A 16,769-nucleotide genomic window follows, 5' to 3' on the forward strand; every position below is an offset into this window, starting at 1 on the left:
AGAGAAGGTAGGAGTTTATCTGGACTTTTCTGAGCATGTAAACAGGCGGCTGGGAGTAGTTTGGGTAGCGGATGAAATCGTTACACTCGTGTTTCCTCTAACTTTTCATCATACTGTAGCTTTACGTTTTGTATTTAGCTTTGATGAAAAGACAAAAAATTGGAATTAAACCGTTTAGACAACTTTACATTGGTGTTTAGAAATGATCACTGCCGATTAATGTCATGGGAAGAAGCCTCAGAGCTATTGGAGCTGCTGTTTGGGGGAGATTAGCATGCTTGCCTTTTTAAATCATGTTCAATGATTTAAAAACAAAAGAACAAGATAAAAACTATTCACATCAGGAATTATATTAATGTTTTCATATGAGTTTTAAATAATGTGAATGAGATATTATGTCACTAAATACGAACCTGTTGTGGATATTTTCTAGAACATTCTGAGTTTTTTTTTGTTTATTTCACAGTTTAATTCATAACATCACTATTGTATCATAAATATTTCTTTTACAAACATTTCCTCTTATTTTTCATGAAAATCAACTGAAGGAGATCTAGTGTTTTCTTTCTATATTAAGTAAAGGCATAATATTGAACATAATGAAATCTCTGAAATATTTTGATTAATTAATGCACTTTTTTGTATTATTTAGATATATTGTCTTGCCTATTACTGGGATTAATAAAAAATCTGATCCATTATTGCATAAATAGATAACATGTTAACATAAGCCAAGAGGATTTAAAATGTAATGTTTTATGACATATAATTTAAAAGCATCTGTTTGGACACAGAACCCTGTGAGAACCTGGATATGTATGGAGATAGACACAAAATTATCTCCATAGGATATGGACCCAAGTGCAGATGCGAGACCAAGTGACAACGGGGGCTGGCTGGTGGACGAAACCCCGCCCTTTCTGGAGTCTGCCGCTAAACTTTTGGCGGTTCTAGCTTTGAAGGAGAGGACTGGCTACAAAATGCTACAGGATAACAGACAGAGGACGTATGGTCCCCCCCCAGGTGAGACTCACAGGACATCTGGAAAGACAGCAGAAAAATAGGATGTGGTTAAAATATGTGTTCATCTGTTTCAGGGTGGGACGGCCCACCGCCCCCTCATGGCTGTGAGCTATATGTGGGGAATATTCCCAGAGACATGTATGAAGACGAGCTGGTTCCTCAGTTTGAGCGTGCTGGACAAATCTATGAGTTCAGACTGATGCTGGAGTCCAGTGGAAAGAACCGAGGCTACGGCTTTGTCAAGTTCAGCAGCAGGTGACTCCCTCTGTCTGTATCACTGATCATATGTAGACGACTGGCCTGACTGTGTGTATGTGCTTGTGTGTGTCAGAGACGAGGCATACAGAGCGATCCAGCAGTTGAATCACTCAGAGGTTCGTCCAGGAAGGTTTATCATTGTGTGTCCGAGTTTTAACAACTGCCGACTTTTCATCAAGCCCATACCCAGACACGTGACGAAGGACCACATCCTGGAGGAGATGAAGACAGTAAACACGTGCATGCAGACACACACCCACACACACACACACCCCCACACAGAGTTGTGATTGTGTTGCTTTTGTGTTGTACCAGGTGACATACGGTGTAGAGGGTGTGATTGTACCTCAGAGTTGTTCACGTGAAGGAATCAGAAATTGGGGATTTGCCTTCATCAAATATGAATCCCACAAAGCTGCAGCCCTGGCAAGGAGGAGGCTGATCACAGGTACTCCTCACTGCTCCTCAGTTGCTCATTACTCCTCACTACTCCTCACAGCTGCTCATTACCCCTCAGTGCAGCCCTGGGGACACCACATGTTTGTCGACTGGGCTGAGCTGGAGACGGACCTGTATCGGGAGGACATACGGCACGTCAAGGTCCTCCACGTGAGTCAGTCCAGCTCCCAGTCCCAACAGCCAGGTCTTAATTTATAACTGATCCAAAGCCAGTGTAAAACCAGGAGTTAAACCCATTTAAAACTACATGACTAACCTGGTTTCAAACCCAGTGTGTGTCTCGGTGTCTCCCTGCCTCAGATTGGTCAATCCTCTCCTGCCTCTCTCATTGACTGGCAGTGTAAAGGGGATGCAGTCTTTTTAAAAAAAAAAAAAAATTGAAGTTCCTCCTGGTCCTCCTGCAGGTGTGCAACCTGCAGCCTCAGACATCGAAGGAGACCCTCCATCAGGAGTTCTCCAGCTTCAGTCCAGGCTGTGTGGAACACGTCAAGAAGTGCAACAGCTATGCCTTCATCTACTACCACCGCCACAGTGATGCCATGATGGCGTTCAAGCTCATGAACGGAGCCCAAATCGACGGTGCCGTCGTGGAGATCGTCCTGTGCAAGAACGAGAGCGCCGCCAGGAGAAGGTTCATTGGGCAGGGCAACCTGGGTGGAGGTGGAGGAGAAGAGCTCGGCTTCTCCAAAGGATTCACATCTCTGCCGGCTGGCCAGGGAAACCCCCTCTACAGTGCCTCAGGAGCAACGCTGACCGGCTCTTACAAGAATGTTGAGCAGTTCTAAGCCAGTCTTGGACCAGTTCAGATCGAGTACTAGCAATAAATATGACTTGGAATTTAAATAAGTTTTTAGTTCCTTGTTCCACTTCTAACATTCCTAACTTGTGAGGTCAACTGGCACACACTGCATCTTTTGTGAAGAGTGCACCATGGCTGTTATAAACAGTTCTTCTGCACATGCACCAGTACATTAGACAAAAGGAACAATGTTTTTTGTGGATCAGGACTGTAAAACAGGAAAACCACGAAGTGTAGTTAACGTGTGTACATGCATACAGGCTAAACATTGGAGTATTGTCCGTATCTGTCAGACCTTGAGATCTACCACTGAAATGCAGTTTTTATTGTTTCCATCTCAGGAAAAGGAGCCACTGAGACTGACGCTACAGGAGGCCTGCTGTCCTTGAGCCGAGGTCCTGTCCCTCCAGATGACACGTTGAGTTTGATTATTGAGCATTTGTTTGTGGCTGTCATGTTTGAGTTTAACCATGTTTAAAAGTCACTTTTGTAAAATAAATGTTTCAGTTTGGTTTACGTCCTCTGTATGGTACTTTCCTGTAGGATATCACTCTTTCCTCATCTTCCCAAGAACAAAAAAATATTCTGCACAAATATGCAAGACACATATTCTTGACTTAAACTATAAAGAAGCTGCCAGTGAAGCTGGCTGAATTGGGATTTTTATCATTTAAATCATTTCTTCTCATTGTAGACTTAAAGTCAGAGAAAAAACATTCATTTCTTTGGATCTACAATATTACTGATCAAGGTTGAAATCACCTGCAGACATCTACCCTTAACCATTGCTTAGGCGGCAAGGATAAAATATAGCAACCATTATTTGAAGTATAGGATTCTTGAATATAGGTTGCATTTTGAGATTTTTAATGAAACAGATTTTTAAATTAAAATGCAAGTCATTTGGGGCCGCTAAGCACAACTGCTTTGTGCCATCACAGCAGACCTTTTATTCATGTTTACAAATGCCTCCTCCTTATAAATGTTTGTTGTATTTTTCTGTTAATTTCATTCTTCTATGCCTACGACAGCCACTGCTTAGCCCTGCATACAATTATTCTTTAACATTACTTAATTTTATTGTCTCATATTGATATAACTTCTGCAAAACAAGATAGAAGTGTTTACAGTTGTCTGATTTCTATTTATTTCCCCCCATATATACATAAACTCATACATAAACTTAGGTGTTAATCTTTGACCTTCAGCACCAGATTTTACCCAGTTAATTCCAGAGTGTGTGGTGACTCCATCAGAGCTGAGGCAGCTGAGGCAAGTGCTTGACCTTGTGACCTCTAGTCCGGCTGTTGCATTTCTTAAAGAGCATACTGCAGGGGGGAAAAAACACAAGTACTAAACTAATATTGGAGTCAAAAAGAAACATTAAAGCCACTTCAGAGATGAACTTAGAATTATATATCAGATTTGAAAAAACTATACTTCAGTATGAAGTGTGATTCAGACCAAATGATCTGGTTCATCAGTAGATCTGCACCTCCTCAGCTCTTCATCTGTTGTTAAAGCTCCGTCTTCAGGGTCTGAATGATGGACTGGGTCTTAACAAGAGAGCTGAAACAACACAACAGAAATTTACCAAGAATACAGAGTGGAAACCCTGCAACACAAAACAAGTCTCAAAGCTTGATCACTACTATCACCTAGTGGCCAAAGTTTAGTGCTACCGGTGTAAACAGAGCTGATGGATACTTGGAACGTCATTGATAAGTGAATCATTTTGTCAGTTATTCAAACATTCAACAACATCCATCCATTTTCTAATCCACTTGTCCGTTTCATGGTCGTGGGGTGCTGGAGCCAATCCCAGCTTCATTTGGGCCAGGCCAGGGTACTTCCCGGGCAGTTGGCCACTCTGTTGCAGGGTCATTCAAAAACATTTATTCAAAATTGTCTCAAAGGCTTTATGAGTATTATTTGATAATTAAACCATCTGATAAAAACTCTTGTTTGGAAAATATCTGATCTCACGAATTATTTTAGTGTTGAGATGCTTCATTTTTCTTCTTTCACACAGTTTCACATAGGTGTGCTCCTTGTCTCCCTCCTTGTCGATTATATTTTTTTCCAAATTAATCACAAACCTGACCCCAATCAGTCGCATCATTTGTGAATTTGGAAAGTACACTCAGAATCACCAATTTGTTACAAAGTCCAGAACACCACGGTAGGATATTTGGAACATGTTCAAGCGTGAAATGAAGAATGTAATCCTGATAATTCACCTGTACTGCACATGGACGAAAAAAAACCTTGTCCCGATAACATTAAAATTAATTTTGTCTCTTTTCTTTGAGCCAGTTGCTAACCCTAACCCTAATTCTGCGAAATCAGTACAGTTAATACAGCCATAATACAATGTTGTTAATTGTCAACAGCTTGAAAAATAGTTGTGATCTGACCTATATGCAGCATATACTGTAGAAATAGGGCTTATCTTTATGATAAAGGATCAGAGAAACGCCGCCCACGCGGTCTACGTGCAGAGGGAGACACCTACGTCACTGCTACGTTTACGAGCTACCGGAAAACTCGGATAATGTACATTTTATTCATTAACAACAGTTTACTCATTTGATCTGAGTCCAATAAAACGTTTGAATGAATAGAATGTAGATTATTGTGAGCTTAATCCAGTCCTCTCAAACAAATGGGAGGAAACAAAACTTCTGAGAGGGCTGTTTTTTTCTTTTAGCTTCTCTTCATAAAAAAGACCCAAGGGATGGCTCAGTTTCCATTGTTATTTATTACCTTGCACTCAAAATAGGTAAATTATTGAGCTACTACTTAAACTAATTCAACTGAACCCTCGGTTTCCCCCGGGGTATCTTTAGATGGGACTCGTTTTTACAGATATCTATAAACGCACCACTGGCCTCTGCGCGAAAACTTTGATCGATTGGGAATATGTGGAATTTCGTCCAATGAGAGGCCAGACTGGGGCTGTGGGCGTGGTGCCGGCTGTGAGAGCTTAGTAAGATAAAAGGCATTTTTAACCCGCATATTTGTCTGCTAGGATTAGTTTACCAGGGTCATCAGTGAATACTAAAGGTGTTTTGGATGATTTTAGGACAATCTATTTGTGCAAGCGAGAATCATTACAGATTAAAAAAAAATATTTGTGCTCTAATGTTTTAAATGATTTTTGAAGCCTGGAAAACTCTCCAGACATGAAATAGCTAGTTATGTCGCCCAACCAAGGCAGAAAAGAACACATATTTGAGACGATTTTCCTGAGATTTTTTTAAGACTAACATAGTTCATACGCCTCACTTCTGAATGCTCCAAACATTAGCAGGCAAGGGAAAGGTTGGGATTGTGGCGTAGCTGCCTTGCAGTCAATGTTGAGGGCATAACCACCTCATTTTAATACTGCTGCACGGAGGCTAGCATTAGCTGGCTTTAATTTATGGGAAACGAAGGTATGTGTGAAAATTTATTTCTCTCTCTTTGACTTTATTATTACGAACGCTAGGATGCTCTAGCCTCCTCGGGCCGTTCGTCTTTGTGGTGGTTTCGTGTCTCTGTGGTTCAGCTTTGACAGCTGCCATACAGACACAGGACGCTGCGATGCAACAAACAGCAACACAGCTACCCGCTGAGAAACAGCTGCTTGTGTTCATCCCATCAAAACACGTTGAAGGTGTCATTAAATACAACCTTTCTAGGGTTACTATTATGGGATTTATACAGATATTTTGGTTAAAGTTTATCGAGCCTGTTTGCGCGTTTCTTGTTGTTAAGCTGCTACATTACTAAACGCAGTTCTTGGGCAAGTCTTTCAAAGTAAGAGCTTCACGCTTCTCTTGGATTTCAGCCTTCAACTGGAATTAAATTACTTGTATTTTTTGTGCTGCTCTAATATGATATTCACCAGTGTTTTTTTTTTTAAATAAACAAGTTAGACTTTGCAGTTGCTTAATGAACATTGAGCTGCAATCGTAATTGATTTGTAGTCTAAACCGTCCAAACAAAGCCCAAGGCTGAGACGAGTCAAGACCCTGAAAACTTGGTTTTGAGATCCAGACTGCAATTGACTATTGCAACACTTGTTGATACGCATAAAATATTGTTAGATTCAGTTATATTATTAGAATTAGTAGACCCATAGTGAAACAAACGGGAAGTAAATATCACTGTTTGATGAATTCTATTTGTATCATTTCTGTGTGGTGTGACTGTAAATGCATTTTATTTCAGCCATCCGGGAAACACATAACACATGGGATAACTGGAGTAGTTCTTGGGGAACCCATCCATGTTTGCCTTCAGCAGCAGGGGAAATGGGACAAGGAGATGCTTTGTTCAACAGGATTTCTTCTGATTTATTTTTCCAAGTACTCGTATAACAACGCATTGCTGGAGGGCAAAAACACGAATAACTTGATTCAAGTGCACATTTATATTTCTAATGTGTTGTAGGCGTAATAGAAACGAACAAAATGATAAAATAAACTTAAGAAAGAATGATTCCTGTTTAGCTGGGCTTTAATTTTGAAAAGCGCAGTCGTCAGCGGAAGTGGGCGACTTGAACGTGCGCGCGCACTTGACGCAGCTCCTGTCGGATACCTAGCAGGCTAGCCGTGTGCAGCTGCAGTCCGCCTTGTTTTGGTCCTGATACGGTGAGCTAACCTCACCTGACTGGAATCCCGGGTTCAGGTCAGGTGCACGTTAACTGCCTCTGTGTCGCAGGTGAAGAAATGAAAGCGGAAGTGTGACGCTGACCTCTGACACGTGTGTTTTCCTGCAGGAGTTAGATTAGAAAGTGGCAGAGCTGCACAGAGAGTCATGAACCTGCGATGAGAGTCTCTGGGGGAGATTGGGGGCAGTCCGGGATGCCTGCAGCCTCCCGGGGGTGATCTGGGACTTCTGTGAACGGCCGGACCGGTGCTGATCCCGGAGGAGAGGACGACATGGCCAGTCCCGTGCAGACAGATCTGTCGTATGCATGGGAGAAGTACATGGACTGCAGGCTGCAGGGAGCGGATCTACAGGTAAGGGGCTGATGTTAGAGAGAGGTCAGGGTCAGGGGGCCATGGGTCCATGAAAAGTTTAAAAACATCTAAATGTTTAATGTTCATTGAAGACCTGGAACAAAACTGTTTGGGTTTTAGACCACATTGTTTGAGTCATTTAAATGTCAATGAATGAATAAACAAAACTTTTCATTACTCCATAATGGGATTTACTGCATGTTTGCCAATTCCTTTTGCTTTGTTCAATACTTAAGCTTCACTACATCAATAGTTGTATGACGATGATCTGAGATTAAGAGCCTGATAAAGAGGGTTCAGAGACATTCCTCGAGCCTAGTCTGCCCAAATTACTTTCCTGTTTTTCCCTTTTCTGTTCCGAGGTCAGTGACCGTGAATGCTCCTTTTACAAAGGGCTCAGATGTTGCTGTTGGCAATAATTATATTGGACATATTGTATGAGGGCATAACCTCATCCTGTATGGTGGTAATGGTAAATAAAAGAAAGGGGGAAAAACGTTCTGCTGGGGGAAAAAAAACAGATGTGTGGGACAAGACTGAAACCCTCTTCAGGATCTTGGAGGCCCCTGGATGCCATGATACTGTTACAAATTTAATGTCATGCACAGAATGGGCAGGCTCAGCAGCAAGTCATCGCACACAGAGGTGGCGGAAAGTGTCAACCACAGATTGCTCATTGTGACTGTTGACGAAGTGCGCATTCATTTATGTGTCAGCATGTCACAGAGGTGAGTTGCAGAAAAATCAGTGTCAGAACTCTGCTGCTCTTTTCTTTCCTCTCCTTCTGTCAGGAGAACCAAAAGCAGCCAGATCACGAGACTTGGATTAGATTCGGACTGCAGGCCCAGGACACACACGCACACACACACACACACACACACACACACACACACACACACACACACACACTTGGATGAGCTGATTTAGTTCTATGTTAGTTCTTTACTTTTGATTTATCCTGTGCAATTTGTCTCTTTAAGGCAGACCCACCATCATTTTTAAAGCTAATGAGTGCTGAAAAACCCCGCAGGGTTTTTTTTTTTTTTCCCCTCTTCTTGGAAATAATGACTTCCTTCCTCTGTTGTCGTCACGTCTGAGGTGGTGCGGAACGATCTGTTGCGTTGTTAATCACGGTGGTCTGTATTGGTATATGAGCCGCACAACTGGAGCTGGCTTCTTGTCAGTTTCCATAGCAATAACGCTCTGGCTGCACCAAGCCCACAAAGCCCCTCTTCTATAAATGGTAACTTCTTGTGTCACTTTTGTTGTGACGACTCCGCCGGGACAGCTGCGTTTCGCTCCTCCACCTGCCAGCTCCGCAGTGATCAAAGTGTGCCGTGTGCGTTTGTGTGTGTACGAGATGCAGCGGGCCGGCTTCGCCGAGCACAGCTGTACTCTCCGGTTTGCTGACGCTGTAGCTTTCCCTCCTGATTCGGCCTGATGGGGACACATGGCGTCAGCCTGTGGCACTCGCTCAGATGCTGTTGCGCTCTTCGCAAATGATGTTTTTCGTCTCTTGCTCACTGGATCAGTCCCACCTTCTATATAGAATCTGTAACTGTCATCTAACCAAAGGTATACAGATAACCATGGCAAAATAATTGAAATAAAATGCCCTCTTATCAGCAGCAGCAGAATTACCCCCTTTAATTCTTTTTTTTTTTTTTTTTTATTCTGTGGTTCTCTACTGTAAAGTGTTGAGGGCAAAACAAACACCTCCTGCAGCAATCAGTGTGATATGAGTGGGAAAAAAAAAGTGTGAAGCAGGCAGTGCTGCAGCCTCTCGATACTTCCCTCATCTTTTATTCCTCTCTCTCATCTCTGCTCTCCATCTTCATTTCTGTCAGGCTCACTCTCTCACGCTGGTATTTCTGTCACTTATTTACAGCATACTAACCAAGGCCAGCATTATTGCCTGGGTCTAACCCACATCTCGTTCCTCCCTCTGCGTTTCCTCTCGTGACATTATCAATAAATAATTTTCAGAGAAAGTAGGAAGTCCACAAAAAGATTCTTCGACTTTCTCAAGTGTCTTTTTCAGTCAGAGCAGAAGTGCTGTCTCATCGGCTTGAAGCGGTGTGTTTAGGAGGGCGCTGATTTCATTTGCCACTTGTTGCAGCCATTCTTCTTTCTCTGATAATTATATTTCTTCTTCCCACTCCTTTTCAGGTATCATTCAGGAAGTTTTGATTGTAAATGTGTCAATTTTGTGTTAAATTGTATTGATATGGCCTGAAATAAATAAGAATAAGATAAGATAAGATAAAAATAACCTCAGCTAACATGAATTCTTTACTTTTACTCCTGTATGTATGGTATTTATTGTAAGTATGTGTAGCTGTGGTAATGGTTTACAGTAACAGGATTACTGGCATTAAGCTTTTACACTTTCTGTCCTCACTGAGCCAAAACCGTCGCGTTGGTGTGTTCTGTTACAGAGGATGTTTGCCCTGGGCGCACCGGTATGGAAGTATCTGTGGGGACATTTTCCACTGAGTTCAGTTTCTCTGAATCCTGATGAGCAGAGTCAATTTAGCAGAATGGTTGCCTGGCCAGGAGCCAGATGGCAGGCCGTGTTGTGTTGCTGGTGAGAATTTTACTTTCGTTATGAGCCAACAGGATGTTTCAAAACAACTCAGTTAAGTGTTTGAAGCAGTTCAGTTTTTTTTTTTTTTTTTTTTGTCTTTTCTTATGCACCGTTGCTAAATGGTCTTTAGTCAAACTCGATCAGCTGAAGTTACACTGTTAACTCAAACGGGATTACTTTTTTTGCACAACTTTTCCACTGGGAGATTGGACTTGTGAGTATCATCCTGTTGCTGCTCTGTCGTCACTCCCGTCTTCGGCAGTTTGCCGTCATGACACACAGTGATGTAAATAGGCTTTTTTTAATCGCAGTCTAACTTAATTTCTGACAGCAGACTCTTGTAAATGTGATTAAATGCAGTGATTTTCCGAGGTAGGGTGCAGCCCTGGTCACATATTCCTCCCACATTACTTGTCATTACCTTCCTGAGCTCGGCGCTGCTTCACATTCTTCCTGCGGCAAAGCCCCCGAATCCTTGTCTAAAGGAGATTAAACTTGTCAAGCAAAGCATGAGGCAAAATGTAGTGAATACTAAGGAGGGAGTAAAGATGGACGTGCTGCTACACCTTCATCTGCACGGTTTATTATTTAGCTTGCCGCAACTTAAACTGTGTGAGACAGAAGTGTGATGAATCTTTTTATCTGGGAAGTTTTGCTTCCAGACTGTGCTGCAAATGTATTAACAGAAGCCCTCTGTTGTGCGGTTTGCTCAACAAGGTCGGCTGTAGTGCGTGCACAGCTCCTTCAGCTGTCCCGAGCAATTAATGATAATGTGTATAGATCACGTTTCACATCAGAGCTGCTTCGAGCGCAGAGAAGTGGGACCGAGTGAGCGCTGCATTAATTAGCGTCTCTTGTCATTTTCAGTGTTTTATTAAAAAAAAAAAAAAAAAAAGAATACCGGGATTGTAGTTCTTCCTTTTAGAGGTAAAAGTTACTGAATTGTTGCTGCCATTTCAGGTCGTTTCTTTTCCAAGCATCACAAAGTGTAATGAATTCACAGTGATTTGATGAAGAAGCCATATTTATAAAATAAGGTTATTAAATCCTCCAATTAGCTCACCTCTATAAATACTTTCATTGCCTATTGATCCCAGCAATCATTTATGACAAAAAAAATCTTTAATGCGAGCTATAGGAGGAAGTCCAACATCAGTCAAAACGTGAGCGAAATCATATATGCTGCTTCTCATCTGACATTCATTTCGTACAGCATTTTTCAGTCTCGATGCATGCGAGTTGGCATTTTGTATGCTGGTGAAGTAGCTTTCACAACTTTAATAATTTTGTGTATTTTATAAAATTCCCAGTTTTCTTATTTGGAATCAACGTAGGCAGCAGGATTCCGTCACTTGTTTCAGTAGCAGTGGCTCTTTCACTAAACCCCAAAGTGTTCTGAAAAAAGCCTATCAGGTGATGTTCAGGCTGGAAGATTCAGGTTTTCAGAGGATTTAACACATCTGTTTCTATACCATAATACACCTCAGTGTCTCTGGATTGAGGCATTGTATTGCACATGTCAGATCATATAAAACAAACCAGACACCAAGGCAAAATATTCCTGAAGGAAAATTGACAACATTTAAGCATATGTGCAGCTTCCACAGCAGTTCATCCTGCCGACTGTAAAATAGTTTTTTTTTTTTTTACCATTTTCCAGTTTTGTCCTCTGAAGGGGATACAGGAGAATTCTGAAAGGATGTAACAAAACCTCATGAGACAGTGGGTAGTCCCTCACAACCACAATCGGCTTTTTCCTCAAAGATGTTAAGAATGAACATCGCAGCCAGTCTATAACCTTCTAGTCAAACATGACTTTGTGTTCTGGCCTGTAGGTTGCACTTTGTTTCTTTCTAACTCAAGGAGTCGCCACAGTAGTTTCGCCCTGTGCAATCTAATCTTTCACATTTTTGAATGGTCTGGTTTCTTTCTTTCTTTTCTTTTTTTTTTTTTTTTAGCTTTTACAAAAGAAAAATAGTAAAAAAAAAAGTAGTTGTCTGATATCGGCCCCTGTTGAACTGTTTCCGTTACTTCCTTGTGCCATAACTGGAGCAGTGCAGTCTGAATTTCTCTGAATGCTTGTGTGAATGTATAGAAGTTGCTGTATAATGTACACAAACTCATGAACACATTCAGCTGCTTGCAGACCCAAATCCATTCGTTCATCAATGTTCGATGCCGTTTTAGCCAGCTTGGGGTCGAAGGGGTCCTGGAGCCAATGCCAGAATAATCCCTGGACAGGTTGCTAATTCCCCTAAAGGCAAATGGAGACAGACACTCTCGGGAACCTTGTCGCCTGAATAAAACCAAGGCAAGCTCAGGGAAAACATGTAAACTTTGTGCCAAGAGACCTCAAGCCTGGACTTGAAACCAAGTACATTCCTTCTGTGAAGTGTACAATCTGCAGACTCGGAGATGATGTTAATGTTTTACCTCACCTTACAGGCGATCAACACCAACAGTTGTTTTTATTACAATCTGGCAGCATGTCAGTGTGATGAAGCTTGTGTCCCGTGATTCTTGTAATTCGTGACTGAGCTCTTCATTGTTTTATATGAGTTCAGAGTAGGGCAAGGAGATTTATTCAATGCTTGTTCTCCGTGCAATGAAGAAAACGACCACATCGTGAATATTCAGGTGTAAATTGTCGTTGCTTTCAGACGTGGGCGTCAAACTACAGACTTTTGTCACTCTTTCTCAGTTGAGGAAAAAAAAAAATAATTCCAAAGAAAATGTGTGGAATCCATCGTCTTGCGGTCGTTTAGGTTCAAGAAGGAAACGTTGCACAGGCGGTGTTGGCTAAATTCGGCAGCAGTAATGTTGCCACTGAAGGAGGCAGCAGAACAAATCTATATCATCATTTGAGAATCCACCAACTAGAAAATGAGGAGTGTTTGACTCTCTGCACATCAACATTTCCCGCCAGTCCCACAACAAATCAGATGCCAAGGCAACTAGCTTAAATGTTTCTGTGACAGTCCTGTGCAGAATTTGCACTTTCTGTTTTAAAATGACAGTTTTCTGGTTGTGCTGTTTAATAAATACTGTTAAGTGTGGGATTTTCCCCCTTATGCACCAAAAATGTATATGGATAAGAAAGTTTTAATGGACATAGAATCATCACTCTTGTGTGATTGTGTGCATCAAAGTGCTATTTTAAAGCTAAGGCTAAAATGTTTAGGTATTTATTACGGTACATGCATAGGTATTATGTGATGCGTTGGGACAATCATAACTGCGTTGTTTTGAAGAGATTGTTTACCACTGTGTCCTCAGTGAAGCCTTCAGGCCGGGTGACCACAGGACAAGTTTCACATCTGCATTATTTGCTCCGCCCGGAGTTTCAACCTCTCTCCTACCCGTTCCGGTCCCCGGAGGCCGCTCCCAGACAACTGGCCAAATGGATGAATAATTCATCCCTCCTCTGGAGTCGGAGCTCAGCCATTGCTTTGGCTCAGCTTTTTCCACTCGGTGGCTTGCCACCGGTGTAATTTCACCTCAAAAACACAAATTCCAAAGCCTCCGGGGAAGGGAAAAGCCAGAGCAGGAAGTTTGGTTTGTAATCTTAACCAGTAACGGCTTCACACGCTATGTTCCATTAACGTAAACAGTGAAACAGAGAGTAACACCTTTTCGTTTCCTGCTCGCTACAGTAAAGGTTACTGTTACTTTTCGTGCGTGTGTTTGTGTGGGTGTGTGTGTGTGTGTTTCCTGACGAGGGTAAAAAAAAAAACAAAACCACAAAGTTATTTACCAGGGCCGTGCAAGGCGTATCTGCTGTGTGACTCCGTTTGAGAGGAAATGTGCAGCGTTAGGGGCTCCTCATGATGCTCATCACCCAAATGTCAAATTAGATCAGTAGGGATTTCAAACCAGGGCGGAAAAAAAAAAAAAAAGAAGAAGAAGAAACATTGCATAACTAAAGCCCCACATCCTCTCTCATCAGCACAGGATCACATCGCTTTCTCTGCCTCTGCCAAGTTGTAGTCTTCCCAATGTGCCCAAAAGCGCTTGAGTGTAAAGCCTGTACCAGCGTGGGTGACTCAGCCATCAGACTCTCATGACTCGGACTCTCATGATCGCCACATTGGGTCAAAACAGCTGCTGAATCACAGCAGTATAAGGAACTTTTTAAATACTCTAACAGGCATTGCTTTAATGTGTGACCTGTGCCGCTTTATCGTCCTCATTTAGTGGAGTAATAATTAACGGACTATTCCACTGGTGTTAATTAAATTAAATTCTTTTGGCAAAGTGTGGTACAAAAATATCCAGGAAAATTGATGTCAAAAGTTAGTATTGCAAACCTGTGAGAGTTTGACTGAACCCACTTCAAATGGCTGAATAAAGGATTTGGTCACTGCTTGGAAAAAGGTCACCGTTTTCCTTTAGTTTACCGGAGTGTGCTCGCTGAGCTTTGCGAACTGTTGATTTCCCCTCCTAAGCTGCATTAAACCGTATTGGCAGTCCCTCCATTATCAGATCACGCTGGCGGGTCAGTGCCAAGCAGTGCATTGTGTATTAGATTAAAGCCTTGGAGGGGAAAAAAACAAACTGGTTGCTGGTAAATTAGCGTTATCTTGAGCCGTGCGGTTTCTTTTTCCCCCTCGTATGAGCGGAACGCATCCGCAACACAGGTACACAGATAACGCAAGGACAGGAAAAGTCATTTTCCATACTCGTTTTGGGAGATTAATTTAATAGACGGCGTGCACAGCAGCTCCAGCATGGCTTCAGGGTGTATTTATTGAACAAATACCAGCTTTGGGGGCAACTTTGAGGCTGTGGTCTCCTGGTCTTGACTCCCCCCTCTGTTTGACTTGATCTCTTTCTCTGTTGCTTCATTTCATTTTTTTTTAACCTCTACATTGCTCACATGTTTTTGTTCATTTCCTGTCCTCTCTTGTCCCTTTTATGATCCATGCTTTTCTTTTTTTCTTCCTTTTCCCTGTCTCCTGTGTGTAATGTCGTCCAGCCCCCAGATGTGCAGTGACCCCCAAACCACCCACCCACCTCTCCCATCCCATCACTGCTTGGGTGGGTTATTGCCTCAGCCGGTGAAGCGTCACCCTCCCTGCCCCCCTCTTCCTCCTCCTCCTCCTCCTCCTCCTCCTCCTCCCCAGCCCCGGTGAGTGCGGTAAACTAAAATATGACCCCTCTTTAAAAAAAATCTTGTGACAAATGGATCTTTGGCGCTGCCAGTCATTCAGGAGCTGCTGAGGTGAACAATGAAAAGTTGAGAACAGACTCCACTTTGACAGTTGTGACACAGGAAGGAAGTTGACTCACCTCCCCAGTTTAAGGGGTCTCGGTCTCTGTCCTCGCCGCCTCGGTTCGCAGAAAAACACGAGGTCTTCCCAAACGCCGTCGGTGCCTGGCGAGCAGACCCGTTACCCCACCCCCGCCTCTTGTGTTTCGGTCATGGAGGATGAGAAAATTCGCTTTGCACATATCAAACCTATCGGCTGTTAATGACGTATGAACTCTTTAAAGTCCTGTTTTACGTCATGTGCTTTGGTCACTCTGTTCTCAGATGCGTCATGCTAGCAGGGCCCATAATGGAGCCTGTGTGGAGACCTGCGTCCATGCAGAGAAGCGATTTGTTACGGTGTCACTGTGACTTGTTGCGCAAAGATATGCGTGCAACTTTTCATGGACTTCTTTTTGTTGCTTATTATTAATAATGAAAAGATCTCTAAACTTCAATTAAAACCGTTCAGTATGTCAGAGTTCTGAAGCTAATCCCAGCTGGCTGAAGGCAGAGTGCACCCTGGGTACAACGCCGGGTTTAGCAGGGCAAACGGCTAATTTCACACAGTCATCTTCACCTGTGCGGACAGTTTAGAGATTCCAGTTAGCCTCTTTACGCATGCATATAAAGGTTCCAACTGAGATGTGTTGTGTGCACGGTAAGAACAGGACTTCATGAAACATTTCTCAAGATTTTTTTTTTCTTTCTTCTGTTTTTTCTTAAATTCAGTGTGACTCACTTGTGAAAGCAATACTGTGAATCATTGAGGGCACAACATTGGAAACTCTATCTTTTGTGGCGTCGTTGACCTTTTGAGCGTGTATTTATTTTTGAAATGTCATCTTAATTTTTGTACCTCACTGTTTATTGATGAGCCAGTTAGTTCACCTTTTGGTTGTGTCTCAGGAGAGAAAGAAGCAGGCTGAATCAATGAAACTGTAATTCAGATAAATATGTTGAATGTCCTCTTGATTTCTAATTAGAAGGATGACGCCTGACCGAGTGCACACAGGGAGTCATTTCAGAATAGAATAGCTTTATTACCACAGTACAACAGCAAAAGGCAATATGAGAAATAAATGTTAAGACCATCAAAGTGAGTTAAATTTCATCCAGTCAAGTCCCTCTCAGTGTCATCGTGTGTCAGTCTTTGTGTAATATGACTGGTGCGGTACGGTGTCTGCAGTTCGGCTTTGTGACCCAGACTCTGAGGGCAGCCGCATCAATCAGGGATCAGTGTTGCCTGAATGAATCCAGTCAGTGGTGTCAGATTAGCGGCGGCGCAAAGCTTCCTCCTGTCAGGTGTACGCCACGGCAGTACGAGGGCTTAGCGCGTCTCACACATCTGCCGCCAAGGTATTAACACACTACCCTGGAAGCGGT

The 16,769-nt window shown here is 42.5% G+C and overlaps 2 protein-coding genes across 3 annotated transcripts in view; both read left to right on the plus strand.

Moving 5' to 3' along the window:
* The first annotated feature begins 851 nt into the window (after positions 1 to 851).
* LOC115399267 (probable RNA-binding protein 46) lies at positions 852 to 2,525 on the plus strand. The gene is made up of 5 exons (XM_030106558.1): positions 852 to 1,023; positions 1,098 to 1,278; positions 1,355 to 1,511; positions 1,597 to 1,890; positions 2,145 to 2,525. Exons 1-5 carry the CDS (start codon positions 852 to 854, stop codon positions 2,523 to 2,525), a joined length of 1,185 nt encoding a protein of 394 aa, XP_029962418.1.
* Positions 2,526 to 7,345: 4,820 nt separating this feature from the next.
* Positions 7,346 to 16,769, plus strand: part of lyst (lysosomal trafficking regulator) — a 52,708-nt gene continuing 43,284 nt past the window's right edge. The window contains exon 1 of one of the 2 annotated variants that reach the window (XM_030105842.1): positions 7,346 to 7,548. In XM_030105842.1, coding sequence (XP_029961702.1) covers positions 7,468 to 7,548 — 81 coding nt within the window. In that variant the 5' untranslated portion in view covers positions 7,346 to 7,467. The remainder of the gene's footprint in view (positions 7,549 to 16,769) is intronic. The other variant, XM_030105841.1, reaches the window with a different exon arrangement.

Source organism: Salarias fasciatus, chromosome 13, assembly GCF_902148845.1.
Source record: "Salarias fasciatus chromosome 13, fSalaFa1.1, whole genome shotgun sequence".
Classification (NCBI taxonomy): domain Eukaryota; kingdom Metazoa; phylum Chordata; class Actinopteri; order Blenniiformes; family Blenniidae; genus Salarias; species Salarias fasciatus.